Source organism: Macaca fascicularis, chromosome 7 (genome assembly GCF_037993035.2).
Source record: "Macaca fascicularis isolate 582-1 chromosome 7, T2T-MFA8v1.1".
Classification (NCBI taxonomy): domain Eukaryota; kingdom Metazoa; phylum Chordata; class Mammalia; order Primates; family Cercopithecidae; genus Macaca; species Macaca fascicularis.
The window spans coordinates 66998404-67015877 of NC_088381.1; the positions used below are offsets into that span (position 1 = coordinate 66998404).

At 37.7% G+C, this 17474-nt stretch overlaps 1 protein-coding gene across 1 annotated transcript in view; it reads right to left on the minus strand.

The window, feature by feature from the left end:
- Positions 1 to 14197, minus strand: part of LOC102132699 (elongation factor-like GTPase 1) — an 81715-nt gene extending 67518 nt beyond the window's left edge. Inside the window, exon 1 of the mRNA XM_065547592.2 lies at positions 14115 to 14197. Coding sequence (XP_065403664.1) covers positions 14115 to 14197 — 83 coding nt within the window. The remainder of the gene's footprint in view (positions 1 to 14114) is intronic.
- Positions 14198 to 17474: the final 3277 nt, after the last annotated feature.

Consider the following 17474-nt stretch of genomic DNA (forward strand, 5'->3'; position numbering starts at 1 on the left):
AACCTAATGCAATCACACAAGAAAAGGAAATAGAAAGTATACTAATTAGAAAAGAAGAAATAAAACTATCTTTGTTCACAGGTGATTCTTTAATCACTCCTCCACAAATGAACACAATGTGAAAGGCTGACAACCACTGGTAGAGTTCCTATGCCTCAAAAAGAAAGCAGGCTCTGCCTTCTGCCTATCTGTGGATCGCTAAAAAGAGTCAGGCCTCCTCCTGGCTTCCTGTGGTTCTGCACACCCAGAATGGCGCACAGAGCCTTACTTCCAGATGTTAAGTCAGGATACCCTTATCTCTGCAGCTTTTCATTTATCAACACCCAGTTTTGCTAGGCAGGCTGCAACCTGCCATGCAGATTTGCAAATCCAATTCAGGACCTACAGGCAGGTCCAAGGTCTACAGGTGGAAGGAAACAATAGGAGGCAACCACTGTGGACTGACTTCCCAGGCATTCTCCAACCTAACTGTAGAAGGGAGCCCTATTCTTTAGCAGTGATGCTCCCTGGGGCCTCAATAAATACAGCTGAAGCTTTGCTCTCCACATTGGCAACTTGGGTCTCTTCTTAGATGGTTAAAACCGGAGCTAATGACTGAGTGATGAACACATGAAACCTGTGACATTTTCTTTCTTTTAAATTTGAATTACTTTTTCACCTGATATAGAACGAATTTTTGTCTATCCTTCACTGATACTTAAATTCTGACTTTAATTATTCCATTCATATGGTTCATCTTCCTAATTAACCTGTGTAGATCTCCCCCACACCAAGTGCCCGCAGAGTTCCACTTATAGTTCTATTTTTGTCTCATGCACTTTGTTGTTATAACTGATAGTCTCTTCACTAGTAAATGTGTCAATTATCTATGCGAAAATGATCCTTATGCCATAATTCATTTATCATAAATCCTATTTTATTGTTAATATTGCCAAACCTCTCTTTTCATTCATATTTGGTTGATATATCTGAGTCAAAGCTTTGGTATGTAGCTTCTGTCCATTATGCTTTATGTTTATCTCTTTTATTTATCAAACTTCTGGATTTATTTTTTTAATGAAATTTCCTTTCTAAAAAATATCTCCTTAATAGAGGATTTCATATATTTATTGGTACAATCCTTTATTGGTACAACTGTTTTGATCAGTTAGATTTCTAGTGTGGTTTCTATTCTTTCAGGATTTTTAAAAAATGTTTTGTGTTACCCAGACTATATTATACATTCATTTATCTTTTATAATGACATGCCAGATAAACATCCTGCTCTTAATTCTGACAGTGGCAAACTTAAAGATTTTTATAAACAAATACTCTGAAACCTCCATCAAAATCATAAATTATAGTAAGACATTTGCCCATTTGCTTAGGCTAGGCTCTTCTAGTCCACCACATAAAATATTCACACATGTGTACACACAAGGGTACATAAATCTTTCAAAATCTTGCTTCTTATCCTTTTCATTCTTTTTATTCCATAGTCACCACAAAATTTGCTTAACATCAACCCATTCCCCATTACTGCTAGTGTTTTTATTAATTTTTGTCATTCATCAGCTACAATTTTTAAACACTGACAATTTCTAGCACTTCTCCATTCTTGAATTCTATTTCAATTCCTTTCCTCCACAGAGTAACTGCAAACAAGAGTCTAAGAGACCTGCAGACCGATTTATATTCCAAGACTATTGATCTATTCGTTGCCTATCTTCCTGAACGACAACTCAGTCAAGTATGAAATTACTGAACCACACACCCTTTTGCCTTCCAAGCTACAAAGTGGATTACTGTTAACTATAGAATTCTAAAACACGGTTACACAAAGACAAGTAAATCTATTACAAAGAGCTTTTCATTGTCTCTTCTCTCCTGTCCCTATGCTATAAGGTTGGGGACTCATTTCTATGTATCTAAAACTAGAACTTAGATTCTTGCTGCTACCCATCCAAGTCAATGTGTTTCTGCTTTTCAGAGCAGACTCTCCCAGATTAACATCAATTAACAGGATAGATTTAGGCAGAAGACCTAGGTTCAGCCTCTAGTTACACTTCTTAATCCTTTCCCACTGCAGAGAGTTTATAGAACCATCTTGCAAATTCCACCTTTTGTGACACATGCAGCCGTCAACTTGGTCTATTCACTGACATTTTAGAGGAAAATGGGAAGGAAAAAGTCTCTGGTGCTTTCATTTCCACCACTGCTTTCCCATAAATTCACATATCAACTTGTTGAGAACAGACACTAGCCGATCTCTAAATCTGACCTTGTCTAATACAGGGGAACATTCATTTATTGGCTGATAGTATCCAAAAATATCAAAAGTAAGTGCTATGTAAATTACCCTTATTCTATCCATTCAACTTCCTCCCCATTCCTTTTCCTTCCACAATAAACTTCCCCCAATTTGTGTGATTTAGACTAAAATTAGCATAAAACATTGAATTACTTATGAAAATCACTGCAAGAAAGGGACAAGCCTCCCACCTTGTGGTTTACTAGCAGAATGCTCACAAATCGGGAAATCAACAGGTCTGACCCTATTACACGACTGAATGAATCACTGTGAATGAATCTGAAGAAAGTCTTGAAATCATCTTAGCCCAATATTCTTGTTTTTTCAGATAAGTAAACTGAGGCCTAGAAAGGTGATAATGACAACTCATCAACCATATATGAAAAGTGCAAATTCTCAGCAGGTTCACAATTTCTATTTTTATCATATACACATTACCTCAATTTATTTAAGCTCTAGTATGATCTTTCGGGCATCAAATGGACTAAGGTATCTATAATTTATTACAAACAGAAAATAATGATATTATATTACACTGCCCTGCCCAAGACAAAATCTGGTCAAAGGGAAATTGAAGAACAATTTCCAGTAAAAAGGAAAATACATTTTAAAAAATGAAGCCAGAGATTTGTTAGGCTACTCCCAAGCCTTGCATTCTAGTCAGCTCCTGATCCTTTCTTTCTTTCCAATTCTAAGTCATACTGATACATGTTTCATGAAGAGACTGTTTTCTCCTAGTGCATCATTTCCAGTTCTACGATCCCTGCAACTTACATGCAATATTAAGCGCACAACTAAAGTAAAGGTCATTATGGTCCCACTATTATTTATCCAAACCACAGACACTTTTCTCAAAGTAATAATTTTTAAACTACATTTGGATTTTTTAATTCCACAAGTCAGAAATTGATGTAGTCAAAAAATGTGATCAATTACCTACTCCATTCTGAAATCCAATGTCACTGTCAACATGGCCTCAGCATGTACAAATTCAGAAGAGGCAATAAGAAGAAATAAGGATCCTTATACCCCATAAGGCAGACACCAGAGAAGAACCATGTCAAAAAAACACATGCTTCAGAGTCAGGCAGACTTTAATCTTAATATCAGCTCTGCCTCTTAGTAGCTGACTGATGTTGAACAAAAGATACTCAATGTTCTTGAGACCTAGATAATAAATAGTAATATCTATTTCAAAGGAGTGTTGTCAGAATTTGGTGAAATAATTTAAATAAAGTGACTAACTCAATATTTAGCATATGTACATCCTCAATAAAGCTAGACTAACTTTTGCTACTGTTGGTATAAAAGTTAATATAAATATATAAATATATTTGTTCAGCTATGTGTAAATAACTTTAGGAAGATAAACAAAAAACTGACAGGAAGTAAACTGAGCTAAGAAATAAGGTAGGATCCTTTTATGGTATACATTTGAATTTACTCAAGAATAAAGTTAAAGTTAAAAATCAATTGTATATAAAATCTATAAAGAAATGCAAGACTGGCTCAATATTCAAAAACATCAATGTAATATACCATATTAACAATCTAAAGAAGAAAAATCATACAAATATATTAATACAGAAAAGGTATGTGAGAAAACTTGACACATTCATAATAATGACTTTCAGAAAAATAAGAATATTAGGGGGCTTCCTCAACTTGATAAAGGACATCCAAAACCAGTCTGCAGCCCTAACATTATTTCTAAAGGTGAAACACTTAATGCTTTTCTCCTAAGATCAAGAATAAGGCAAGGACGTCCACTCTCATCCCTGTCAGTCAAATAGTGCTGGAAATTCTAGCCAGTGCCATCAGCAAAAGAGAAAACAGCATGCAAATAGAAAAGGAAAAAATAAAACAATTCCTATTTGCAGACATGATTGTCTCATAGCAATTCCAAAATATCTACAAAGAATTTCAAGTGAGTTCAGCAAGGTGACAGTACACAAGATCAACATTCAAAAATTAATTGTATTTCTATATACTAGATGAACGTGTGAACACCAAAATTAAAAATATCACTTATAATCATTCAGAAAAATGAAAAATTAAGTGTAAATCTAACTCAACATGTATAGCACTTATATGCTGAAAACTATAAAATGCTCATAAAAGAATTTTTAAAAATTTTAAATAAATGGAGAGGCATAGTGTTCATGGAACAGAAAAGATTCAACATAGCAAAGATGTCAAAATTCTCCCCAAATTAACAGGTTTACCAAGCAATTTCCATCAAAATCCTAGCAAGATGTTTTTGCAGATATAGGTAAGATTACTATAAAATCTACATGGAAAGGCAAAGGCCTTGAACAGCAAAGTAATTTTGAAAAATAAAAATAATGTGGACAGAAATAATCTACCTGATTTCAAGACTTATTTTGTAGCTACACTAATCAAAATTATGTGCTACTGTTGGAAAGACAGACACATAGATTAATGGAACAGAACAAAACACTCAGAAACAGACCCACACAAGTATGCCCAACAAAAAACTGTGCATTTTGACAAAGGCACAAAAGCAATTCTATGGAGAAGAGATAACCTTTTCAACAAAGGGTTCTAGAGTAAATGGAAATCCATAGGTCCTCTCCCACCACCAAAAGAAAACCTCAACCAAAGCCTCACACTTTATACAAAAATTAACTCAATATGAGTCATAGAGTTAAATGTAAAAAGTAAAACTAAAACTTTTAGAAAAAAATGAGAGACAATCTTTAGGACCCAGAGCTAGGCAAAGAGTTCTTCAACTTGACTCTAAAATCAAGATCCATAAAAAGAAAAAATGATAAAGGAAACTTCAGCCAAATTAAAAATTTTGCTTACCTTGCTGGCTTGGAGTGGTGGCTCACACCTGTAATCCCAGCACTTTGGGAGGCCGAGGTGGGAGGATTACCTGAGGTCAGCAGTTCGAGACCAGCCTGGCCAACATGGTGAAACCTCGTCTCTACTAAAAGAGACATAAAAATGAGCGGGGAGTGGTGGTGCACATCTGTAGTCCCAGCTACTCAGGAGGCTGAGGCAGGAGAATTGCTTGAACCTGGGAGGTGGAGGTTGCAGTGAGCCAAGATTGCGTTACTGCACTTCTGCCTGGGCAACACGGCAAGACTCTGTCTCAAACAAAACAAAACAAAACAACAACAACAACAACAAAACTTTGCTCACTTTGAAAGACACTGTTAGAGGATATGAAGCCAAACTATAGATTGGGAGAAAATATTTGCAAAGCACATATGAGACAAAGGACTACTGTTTAGAATAGAAAAAACTCTCAAAACCCAGGAGTACAAGAAAAAACAAAAAAAACAAAAAAAAAAAACCACAATAAAATAATGGGAAATGATGTGAAAAGACTCTTCACCCAAGAGGACCTACAGATGACAAATCAGCACATGAAAAGATGCTCAAGGTAAACCAGCTGTTAGGAAAATGCAAATTAAAACCACAATACCATATTAGTACATACCCAACAGAACTGCTAAAATGAAAATAGTGACAACACTAAACATGAAAACGTGGAGAAACTGGATCACTCAGGCATTCATTGCTGGTGAGAATATAAAATGGTACAGTCCCTCTGGAAACAGTTTGGTAGTTTCTTTAAAAACTAAACGTACAACTACCATATGATCCAGAAACTGCACTCCTAGGCATTTATCCCAGAGAAATGAAAACTTATGTTCACACAAAAACCTACACATGAATGTTTATAGCAGCTTTACTCATAATGGCCCAAAAATGAAAAAAAAAAAAAAAACAAAACAGATGTCGAATGGGTGAATGGTTAGACTGGGGTACATCCAAACCATGGAATACTACTAAGCAACAGAAAGGAATCAACTACAGTATTAATGCATGCAATAACTTGGATAAGTCTCTAGAGAATTATGCTAAGTAAAACAAGTCAGTCCAAAAAATTTACATATTTTTTGGTTCCATGTCTATAAAAACTGTTTTGATTCCATTTCTATAACACCCTTGAAATGACAAATTTGGAGATAAGATAAATGGTTGTCAAGGGTTAAAAAGGGTTTGAGGGTGGGAAGGAAGTAGCTGTGACAATATAAGGGCAACGTGAGGGAGCCTTGTGGCGATAGAAATGTTCTGTATATTGATGGCAAATGGCAAAGTCCTGGTTGAGGTATTGTACTACAGTTCTACAAGATGTTATCATGGATAGGAGGCAGTTACCAGGTAAAGGGCACCAGAGAACTCTCCGTATTACCTCTTACAACTGCAGGTGAATCTATAATTATCTCAAAATAAAAAGTTTCACTAAAAAAAACCAATTACATATAAAAGCCACAAAGAGATTTAATCAGATTCGAACAGACTTACCCAAAGCCCCATCCATCTATTGCACTGGTAAACACCACATTTCCCTGTTCTGGAGAGAAGTAAAGCTAAGAATCATCTGTGTCCTCCAAGCCAGTGCTCCAGTCATATACTTGCTCTCCTTGTTCAGAATTTGGATTCACTTGGGATTCAGTCTCTCCGCTCTTTCTTCTGGGACTTTAGAAGTAAAAAGAGTTCCTGTGAGTGCATTGATCTAGGAGAGATGGTGAAACGGCAGAGTGTCATTCAGATACTTAGCATGCTCATGGCAGGAGAAACATTGTTTAACCCGTGTTAGGGCTTGAATCATCCGTCAGTTTGGGCTCATTAAGCACACATGAATGGAGGTGACATTTACAATCAGTGAATAACTTACATGTATCCATTCTTCCTAAACTCAGCATAACTAAATTCTAAGGCTTTTGGAAGGTCATTTTGTGATTATTATTAGTTTAATGTAAATGTTAATGTCATACCCTTAATTTGTTTTTCAGCACTGAGGCTTACTATCACAAAGTACTCATGATTTCCAACCCCACAATCCTAGTTTGTAACCTTAGTCCACTGCCTTGCCCATTTCTCACATCAGTTGTCTGAAATGTTCAGTACCCTCTTTGGGCCCTCTTCCCAACTCCTAATCCTCAACTACTTTCACTCCCAAATAGGCAGTAATCTTACGTCCTACCTCAGAAAGAAAATGGAACCTATTACTCATATTTCCTTCAAGTGCCCCACATTCCAATCTATAAGCTCACTTATGCCTGCAAATACCACTGACCTTTCTCCTGCCAATGCAGGGCAGGAGTTACTTTACCTGTTCCTATTTCTACAGGGAATGATAGCCATCCATCATTCTTTTTCACTGTTCTACTTTTATCGTTTCCTGCCCTTAGCAAATAAATATACTCAAGTTGCTCTCATCAATGCTTTCCACTGTCTTGAGGAAGAAATTTCAAACTCCTACGCATGGCATACAAGGTTCATCAACATCTGAATCCATAACCTTTTTCCCATCTCTTGTCACTGTTTAACATGATCTAATTAATCAGCTAAAAAACAATTTGCAGTTCCTTAAATGAAACATTGTACTGTGCTTTTTCTTGCCTTTATGACTTTGCCTGTCATATTCCTTCTCTTTTGAATGTCCTTTTCTTAACTGTCTACCTGGCAAACACCTACTTTACTTCCATCTCAAGGTTTCCATTGTACAACTTCTAACTCATTCTTCCCTCTTGACCCACACTGGGTTGGATGGCCCTCATCTATGCTGTCATATCACACCCAGGGCTTATCTCATTGTTCTCCAAGTATCTCTTTGTTTGTCTCCCCTACTATACTGTGAGCTCCTTGAAAATAGGGATTCTGACCTGTCCAACTTACATTCACAATCTCTAGTACACAATGGACATTCGATAATTCATTTATTCAACAAATATCTATGAAATATTTGCTGAATAAATAAATGAATGAATGCTTGGGTAAAATTTCCTCTAACAACAGGTAATAAAATACTATAGACAGGTAATAAAATCCTAATACTGCTTCATTTTGGAACCAAGATACAAAGTTTTAAACAAGAGAGCCTATTGTCCAAGCTTTATATGATGGGTGCTTCCAAGAGATAGAAGGGACTGAGAACATGCTTATTCTGTAGCCACTGTTGTAGAATAACACCAACATGTATGAATCTGAAGTGGAAAAGTTCACTTTTCTGCAGCAATGGCTCATACCCAGCTCAGTAACTTACTTACAACTCTTCTTCAAGGCTAAATTTTTTAAATACTAAAAATTAAAATAACTGTTCTAAAATACTCTTGAGGTGAGAATAGGCCTCTTGTGGGGTGAATTTCAGTTCCACTATCAAGCAATTTATCTTATTAATCACTAAAACTGTACAGATGTTTTCAAGCCAAGCTTGTCGCAGAACTGCCTGTGTCTAATAAAAACAGAAAGAAAAATGTAAAACTCATGATTTGAAATAATTAGAGCACATTAGAAAATCTTGATTAATAACCACTCTAGACTATTTCAGTCACACAAAGGCATTCAACAGGCATTCACAAAGTATGTATACAGCACAGTAGCAAAGAACTACAGACAAGAAATCATCATTGCCTTTATGCAACTGACAGATTAAGAAGGACAAATAAGGCCGGGCACGGTGGTTCACACCTGTGTCTCAGCACTCTGGGAAGCTGAGGCAAGTGGATTGCTTGAGGCTGGGAGTTCAAGACTAGCCTGTCCAACATGGTGAAATCTCGTCTCTACTAAAAATACAGAAATTAGCCAGGCGTGGTGGCACATGCCTGTAATCCCAGTTACTGTGGAGGTTGAGGCATAAGAATCACTTGAACCCAGGAGGTGAAGGTTGCAGTAAGCCAAGATCGCGCCACCGCACTAAAGCCTGGGTGACAGAGCAAGACTCTGTTTCAAAACAAACAAAAACAAAAACAAAGTATGTTAAATTAAAGTCATCATCTCTAAGATCCCTTCAGAACTCTGGTGATTTAACTCCATCACAGACTGGAACATTACCAAATGTGAAATATAAAACCAATGTTCTGATTGTCAGTGAAATGCCTAAAGTCAGTCAGTTCCTACTCTTTTCTCACCCTTAACCATTTAAGTATTTTCTCATCACAATCCATTACCTGTGGACAGACTCCTTCCACAGCATCTACCACAATGATGCATCCATCACAAATGCGAACAGCAGTTGATACTTCTGAGGAAAAGTCCACGTGTCCTGGAGAGTCTATCAGATTAATCACTACCTAAAATACAATTGTATACAATGCTCTTCCTCAGGCATTCTAGAATAAGAAAGCTAAAACCTTCTAAGAAAAAACTGAGCAAAGCTGAAGGAGTCAAAAACTCAGTCAAGAGCTACCATTCCAACTTTTCTCACTGATGGGACTACTGATTCCAAATAGCATCTATATAAAATGTTAAAGGACTTTACTATTCTAATAGCTAACCCTTAAGAGCTTAGAGGGAGCCAGCCACTGCGATACTCACTTTTAATGTGCTAATCACATTATTGAATCCTTACAATATCCCTGTGAGATATATATTACTATTCTCCTTTCACAGTTGAGGACATTGAAACTGAAAGAAATCAACGCCCAAGATCCTGACAGTAAAAGCTGTTCAAAGGGCCAACAAAGTAGTTGGCCAAGTTCTTCCCTACAATTTATCAAAGAGCAGTGTATCAAGATTTAGATTTAGATTCAATTCTACAAAAGATGTAGACTCAATTCTACCACAACTTAAGGAGCAGTTACTACATGCCAAGCAGTGTGCTATGTGCTCTCCCATTAATATCTCCTTCAATAGTCTCAACAGACAAATGTATTAAACTTATAGTAGGGTGATGACACATCCTAAGTTGTCTGGTTTTAGCACTGAAACTCCCACATCCCATCAAAGCCCTTAGTCCCAGGCAAACAAGAAAAAAACAGATCATCCTAGGTTTAGAGAGTTACCATTAAACATAACTTAGTATACCATGCAGAAAATTAGTAATACTATAGAATTCTATACTCACTCCCCATTATCGATAAATTTGATATAATTCTCTTTTAAAGACAGAATAACTATTAGAATGCTCAAACACATACTTCACTTTTGCTCCTCCCCTTAACTCAGTGTTTATCAACTTGAATGTGCTCAAGAATGACTACAAGGTTGAGTATCCTTTATCTGACATCCAAAATGCTCCAATGAGCATTTCCTTTTTGTGCCATGTTGGTATTTGAAGAGTTTTGAATTGTGGAGTATTTCAGATTTTGGATTTTCAGATTTGGGATGCTCAACCTGCAATTTATGGGCCATTTACAGGATTTTTCCCTAATATAATTTTAACAACTTTGCTTGTGCCCTAGGTGATACAGATGATAACACACCACCACAACAATAACCACAACCAGAACTTAACATCTGTGGACTGCCTATTCACGGCTGGCATTGCTCTAAGCATATCACAGAAATTATCTAATGTTTACTTACAACAATCCCCTGTAGTAGTTACAACTATTAGCCCAATTTTATACAGCAGGTAACTAAGGCACAGAAAAGTTAAGTATTTTTCTCAAGGACATCCAGCTAGAATCCAACTCTGAGGTTAACTGACTAAGATCACACAATTCAAAATGATAGAGTAGAAGTTCAAATCCATTTAACTCCAAAGACCATACCTCTAACCACTGCACTCAGAAGGCAGTAACTTTTACCACACATGCCAAGATTCCACTGCTAATGAATTCCTAAAACACTGGGTGAAGCATTCCCAAGTGTACTGGGGCTCATTGGGAAAGACTGCCATCAGTTAGCAACAGACTGTCTTCTTCAGAATCACTCCTCCCGGCTGCCTCCTGGTCTTTTCATGCAAACTGCTTTATGAGGAACCATTGCTCTGCTGAAACCACCAGAGAAGGCTCCAACCAGAGAAGACCACGGAGATCTCCAATGAAAATCCAAGAAGTCAAATAATCAGAGCCCTGGAGCAAGGGTCCACTGGACCTCAATCGAGCCTTTCACTGTCAGATCTCACACCAGTTTTCCTAGCCAACATTTTCAATAAGTACCATGGTCTCAACCAAGTACACCAGAAAAAAAGGAGCATGTCTAGTAGTGGTCTAGGGTCCTAGCATATAAAATTAAAGTTGTGAGATTCTTAGAATTACTCAGCATCTTCTCAGCCTAAGACTTTATTTCATAGAAAAACATGCTAATGCCCTCAAAAGGTAAGAGACTGACCCAAGGTCCCAAAAGAAGCAAGCCAGAAATACACCCCGGGCTATTGAATGATCTTAGTCACTTCTCGGGTCTTAGGTGCCTTCATACTTTGCAACTGGGGAAACCACACTAGCCTGTTCATTCGGCTGAACTCCAGACTTGAGAGTGGGAGAACTTCAAGCACTTTCCCACCCGTTGTGATACGACCTGGACCTGATACACAAGTTTCAGAGACTAGGTCTCCACTCAAGTCCTTTACAGAGTCTAAAAATGCACTCGTACAGAAATTTCAGGCTTCCTATACAACAGTACTTTTATTGGAGTGCTTTTATTGGAGTTAGACCTTTTAGGGAATACTCAGAAAAATGAATACCTATCTACCTATCTATGCTCCTCTAATTATGCATCCATTTCCAGATTCTTTGAAATTCATTCAGGAAGGGCAAGTTCAGATCTAGAGAGGAACTGAAAGCTAGAGATACACCAAGTGTTTCTGTCTGAAAATCTACATCCTAAAAAATAAGTGTCTGGTCAAATAATACAGCTGAGAAATACAGCCGGCCTTGGAGCTCACATCACACATACATATTAAAGGTTCAGAGAAGCCCTGTGACAGAAGTCTGTCCAACTCTATTTAACCTGGAGTTTCTCAAATGTATTTAATGGTGAGAAAGAGCAAATGCCATGGTCAGTTACACAGCTGACAGAGGCTTGGCTCAGCTCTGAGTCAGGCCTCCCAATTCCTGTTTCAATGCCTTTTTCATCTTAACCCTTTCCAAACAACTTTAACCTAAATTTTCAAAGGTTGGAGAAAGAAGTCCCATATCCATTAGAGAAAAAAAGTCCACAAGCACAGCTCTTCTGCTGTGACTTCAGCCACATTATCTATCTTTAAAAAATGCCACTTACCACTTTTGTGTGTGTGTGATCAAATTTAAAAACAATATAAAAACAGTTACAGGGTTTATCATGCTAGATATTATTATTGCTAGTGGAAATTATTTTAAAAGTAGAGAATGCATAACACTTTTCAGGAGACAACATTTTTTACATGCTAAATGATCTTTCCAATTTGTAACAAAGTCCTGAAGCTATGTGTTGAATTAATCCCTGTAATAGCATTCAGGGACAGAAACTTCTGCTGCTTTACTTCCCGGGCATTCCAAACTAAACCGCTTCATTTCAAGGCACAGATATAATCAGTCAAGCAACAATCCAATCTTTTCATGTTCCAGGGGGCTGAAACAAAAGTTGGAAGACCTGAAGTTAATTATGGGAGATATCTTCCAGACAATTTCTGCTGCTAATAGGGAGTTACGGGAAAAGAATTCCTCCCTTGCCCATGGTTTTAAAGTGCCATGGATAATCATCTCACAGAAGGTGCACATTTGTCACTAGTACCTGCCAAAACACCTCTGTATTCAGTAAAATTTCATGTAAGTAGTGTTCAACTTCCAAAACATTGGAAATGTTCACTAGCAAATACATAGAAAGCTGATGAGAGAAAACTTTCTGTAAAATAAAGAAGAAAAACTGAAGGTATGGACGAAGATCTGAACCTCCTGAAAGTGTCTGTTGTTTCAGTGTATTGGTAGAATATTTTGCCTGACAACAAAAATAACAGAAATACAGGCAGAACCTGAGTTACCTGAAGATATGTTCCTAAATTCCTTATGTATGAACTTAGAACAATTATATACATAAATTGTACCCCAACTATAAAGTAACCACAAGTCTCCCTCCACAGGAAATACCACTTTTTATTGGTTTAATTTTTTTTTTTTTTTTTTTTTTTTTGAGACAGGGTCTCACTGTAACATTCAGGCTGGATGCAGTGGCACAATCATAGCTCACTCCAGCCTCAAACTCCTGGGCTCAAGCAATCCTCCTGCCTCAGCCTCCAGAGTAGCAGGGACTGCAGGCACACAAGGGTAATTTTTATTTTTATTTTTTTGTAGAGATGGGGTCTCACTGTGTTGCTGTGGCAGTTCTCAAACTCCTGTCCTTAAGTGATCCTTCTGCCTCCGTCTCTCAAAATGCTGGGATTACAGATGTGAGCCACTGAACCTGGTTTCCTTTTCTATCTTAAATCACTACTATGTTTTTATATTTTAAATTAATGTATAATATTATAAGTTATAAATCAACTAATATGGCTTATTTGACAGAATTGTAAAGCACAATTGTAAAGCTGACACAGGTAACAGGGTAACTATCTTTATGAGAAGCTTGCCACAAGGAGAGGTGAAGGGTGGTTGACTCTGATAGTATGTGTCAAAACTGAGATGGGGTCAGGCACAGTGACTCACACCTATAATCCCAGTGCGTCGGGAGGCCAAAACAAGAGGATCACTTGAGCCAAGACCAGCCTGGACAACAGAGCGAGACCATCATCTCTACAAAATATTTTAAAAATTAGCCAGGCATGGTGGCACATGCCTGTAGTCCTAGCTACTTGGGAGGCTGAGGCAAGAGGACTGCTTGTGTCTAGAAGCTCTGGGCTGCAGTCAGCTATGATCACCACTGCACTCCAGCCTGGGTGATAGAACGAGACTCTTGTCTAAAAAAAAAAAAAAAAAAAAAGTGACATGAGTTAGGAAAAAGAGAGGAAAAAACGATCTAGAAACAACTATCAATAGCAAATTGATTAAGTTTTCTTTTGCTGCACAAACCCAACCTGAAGGCCTCTCCAGACCTTCCTCCAACATGAAACTAGACCACATACAGACCACTTCTGACTACATTTTACCTCACCCACTTTTGGTTTTTCTCAGTATGATGCCCGTCCACATCTGCCACCCAGTACTGTGGCCACACCCTGAACTCTGACATTACTGAGAACTTCTCCACCTTTGAAGGCCCGCTGCATAGATAGTAAATCTAATAATTACACATCCACATGGTCTTAATTCCTTTGATCATTGGCAGTTTTGCTTGGAAGGGTGTAAGAACCAGAATAAGAAACAGTAAAAAAAAAAAAAAAAAAAAAAAAAAAAAAAGGTTGATGTTTACTTATAATCTCTCTACACCTAGCATCACCCTGGAGAGTCATAGATCAAGGATCAATTTCACACTGCTAATGCACGTCATTACTATAAGGTACAGGTCTCATTATCAGAGTAATTGAGAGAGTAATTATAGTATAACTTTGACTAAGAAGGGGGAAGAGGAAATATGCAGAGGAATGTGGAGCTGAAAGAAGGATTTATGTATTTTTTAAGACAAGACAGACTTGAGCATGATTAAAAGCTGATGGTTACAAGCCAGTTCAGAGGGAGAGGTGGAAGATACTGAAGAAAAGATCATAAACAGAAGATAAGTCCAGAGCACAGGTTTTTGCCAGTGACAGGAGGCAAGCAAAAAATGCCCACCCCATTACCTTTTGAGATACAGTGGCAAGCAGGTGAGAAGTCTTCTCTTTTCTGTGAAATAGAAGGTAAGAATGTCTTCTGACATTGTGGAGGAGGGGATTACAGGTAGGTTGAAAGAGACCAGAAGGTTTAAAACAGCTGTTGGGAAGAATAAGCAAGACCTAACAGGGAGACATGGAAAGTCTGCCAGCAGTCTGGAAGACCATGTGAGAACCTAGCCCAAATACAATGACAAAGATGTATAGAGAATTAGCTTCATCAAGAGTTCAAGTTTTGTTGGGAAAAATATGACAGAAGGTCAAGAACCAAAGAGACTGAAGATGCTGGCAAGACTGTCAATGAAATGACAAATCTGGGCTGTATGAGGCAGAAAGTAAATGAAGAAAAATGTTGATGGGAGTCAAAAAACCAGAGAATATTATGAAGTCAAAGAATGGGTACCTCATTAGTCAGGTGAAAGAAAGAACTGGGAGAATCAAAGATTGTAGAGAAGGAAGTATTTAAGTTTGAAATGTCGAAGATGGATAGCTCAAGGTGATGCTAAAAACCAGAAAGCAGTCATGACAACGGGTAGGTGAAGTGGAGAATCAATGTTGTTGAGAGGATAAGCTGTTGAAGAAGTCATTCTTAGGGATGGTAAAAGTCACCTTAGAAGATTCAGGTGAAAAGAAAAATTATGAGACCAGGAGCCAAATTCACTAATGAACAGGAACCATCACCAGGAGCTGACAATGATTGGAAAGGTGAATAACCGGATGGTCTGAGTCTTGAAAGAAGAAGTTTGAAAACAAGGGTAGAAGATTAACCTTTGTCATTAGATCTGGGAACAAAAAGAATGGCAATCCCATATCCTAACCCAGAGATTCATGGAACATGAACGGACGAGTAGCATTCACTTGAAAAAAGTACATGGTAGGCAATGTCATCAGAAGACAGCAAGGCAGAAGAAGGAAACGTCAATAAAAAGACATTGAGGATGTAGGGATGTTTGTTTACCTTGGAATGTTTTTAGAGTAAGTTTTGGTAAGGAAGGGAATAATGGGAGATTGAAAGAGGGTGTCAGAACCACAGAGAAACATGGGGAAGAGACTATAAGAGAGGCCAGATCATGTGGCTTACACAGTGGGCAGTGACTGAAGACCACAGCACAGGTAGTGCTGGCCACAAGACGTCCATAGTAATCGCTGATGGAAAGGAGATACTCGAGCCTCAGGAGGAATTATTTGTGGCCTGACTTCCAAGAGACTAATGGTCCAAGTGAATAGGCTGGAAATGTTGGTTCTAGGACTACTACCACATGCTAGAACTTAGTCTGTCCTTGGGAAAGTATCTTCACCTCTCTGAACTCCATTTTTGCACATATGTAAAGTAAGAGTAATACTCATCACAGAGTTGCTGTGAAGATGAAACAAAATTAGGCATATGAGACACCTAGCTCAGAAGTGAACTATCGTGTACCTAGTTTCTTAGGCCTGCATCTAAGGCCTCTGAATGAAAGAGATGACTTTCTGGTACATGCTGGCCTTGTCTGCAACTACATAGCATGAGTCAGTGTCTCCATGGCCTGGTCTTTGGAGTATAAAACCAGAGAGCCACAGAGCTGAAATCAACACATGCGTAAATCCTCCATCTGCCCACAACCACTAACCCTAACAGAGGTATTTACAAAGTGATCAACTTGCATATGGACCTCTTTGCAGAAGGCTGCTGTATCCTTGGTCTCCACATTTGGAGGACATCCTCACTGCATATGGCTGACTCTTGGTGAATCCCAAGTGTACCACTGACCCAGGCTAATAGCTAGACTATACGCCTAAGGTTACACACTAAAAGTTCATAAGCTAAAGCCCACTGCAGTGTGTTCCACAAGGTGTTTTACAATTTTTAAATAAGTTGGTAGCATTTTGATATTTGGAAGATTTTACCAAACATCCAGATGCCAACTTTTCTTGAAAAAAAAAAAAAAATTCCCACAGGATATCAATCAATCAACTGGAGCTGAGTGATGCTGACCCTTACCCCAGGAATCGGGGGAGGTATTCCATGGGTGGGCATAATTCACTCTCTGGTCCTTAAGAGCCCCACCCAAACTGCCTCACTTGTGCAGAGGTGTCAACAACATATCAGCAATAATGCTGTTTTTAATAATCATATCTGACAGGTGTTAGAATAAACAAGCTATTTGAGGGTGAAATAAAGTTATATATTTACCTCACAGTGTGTGCATACACATACAACTTGCAATAAATATAAAAATTGAAAATACAAAATAACTGGTGGTGAACTGAGAGAGATTTCTATTTCATTTTTGTGTTTTACTGTATATTCTATAACACATACTAAATTCTCTACAGTAAATATGAACTTGGACCAGGTGTGGTGGCTCACAATTGTAATCCCAAAACTTTAGGAAATGGGTAGAAGGCTTGCATCTAGGAGGTTGAGACCAGTCTGGGCAACATAGCAAGATCCTATCTCTACAAAAAAATTGAAATATATGTGTATACATATATATAAATAGAAACATATATATATACACACAATATATACTATGTATGTAATATATATACACATATATGTGTGTATGTATGTATATAAACTTGTAAATTTATTTAAAATATTTTTAAAGATGATTTACATAAAAACTTCAAAAGTTCAGCAACAGCAGTATTTGCTCAGATATAAAAAATGGCTATACAGTAGAAATGACAGCAGTATTCCTTTTGATGAATTTCAAA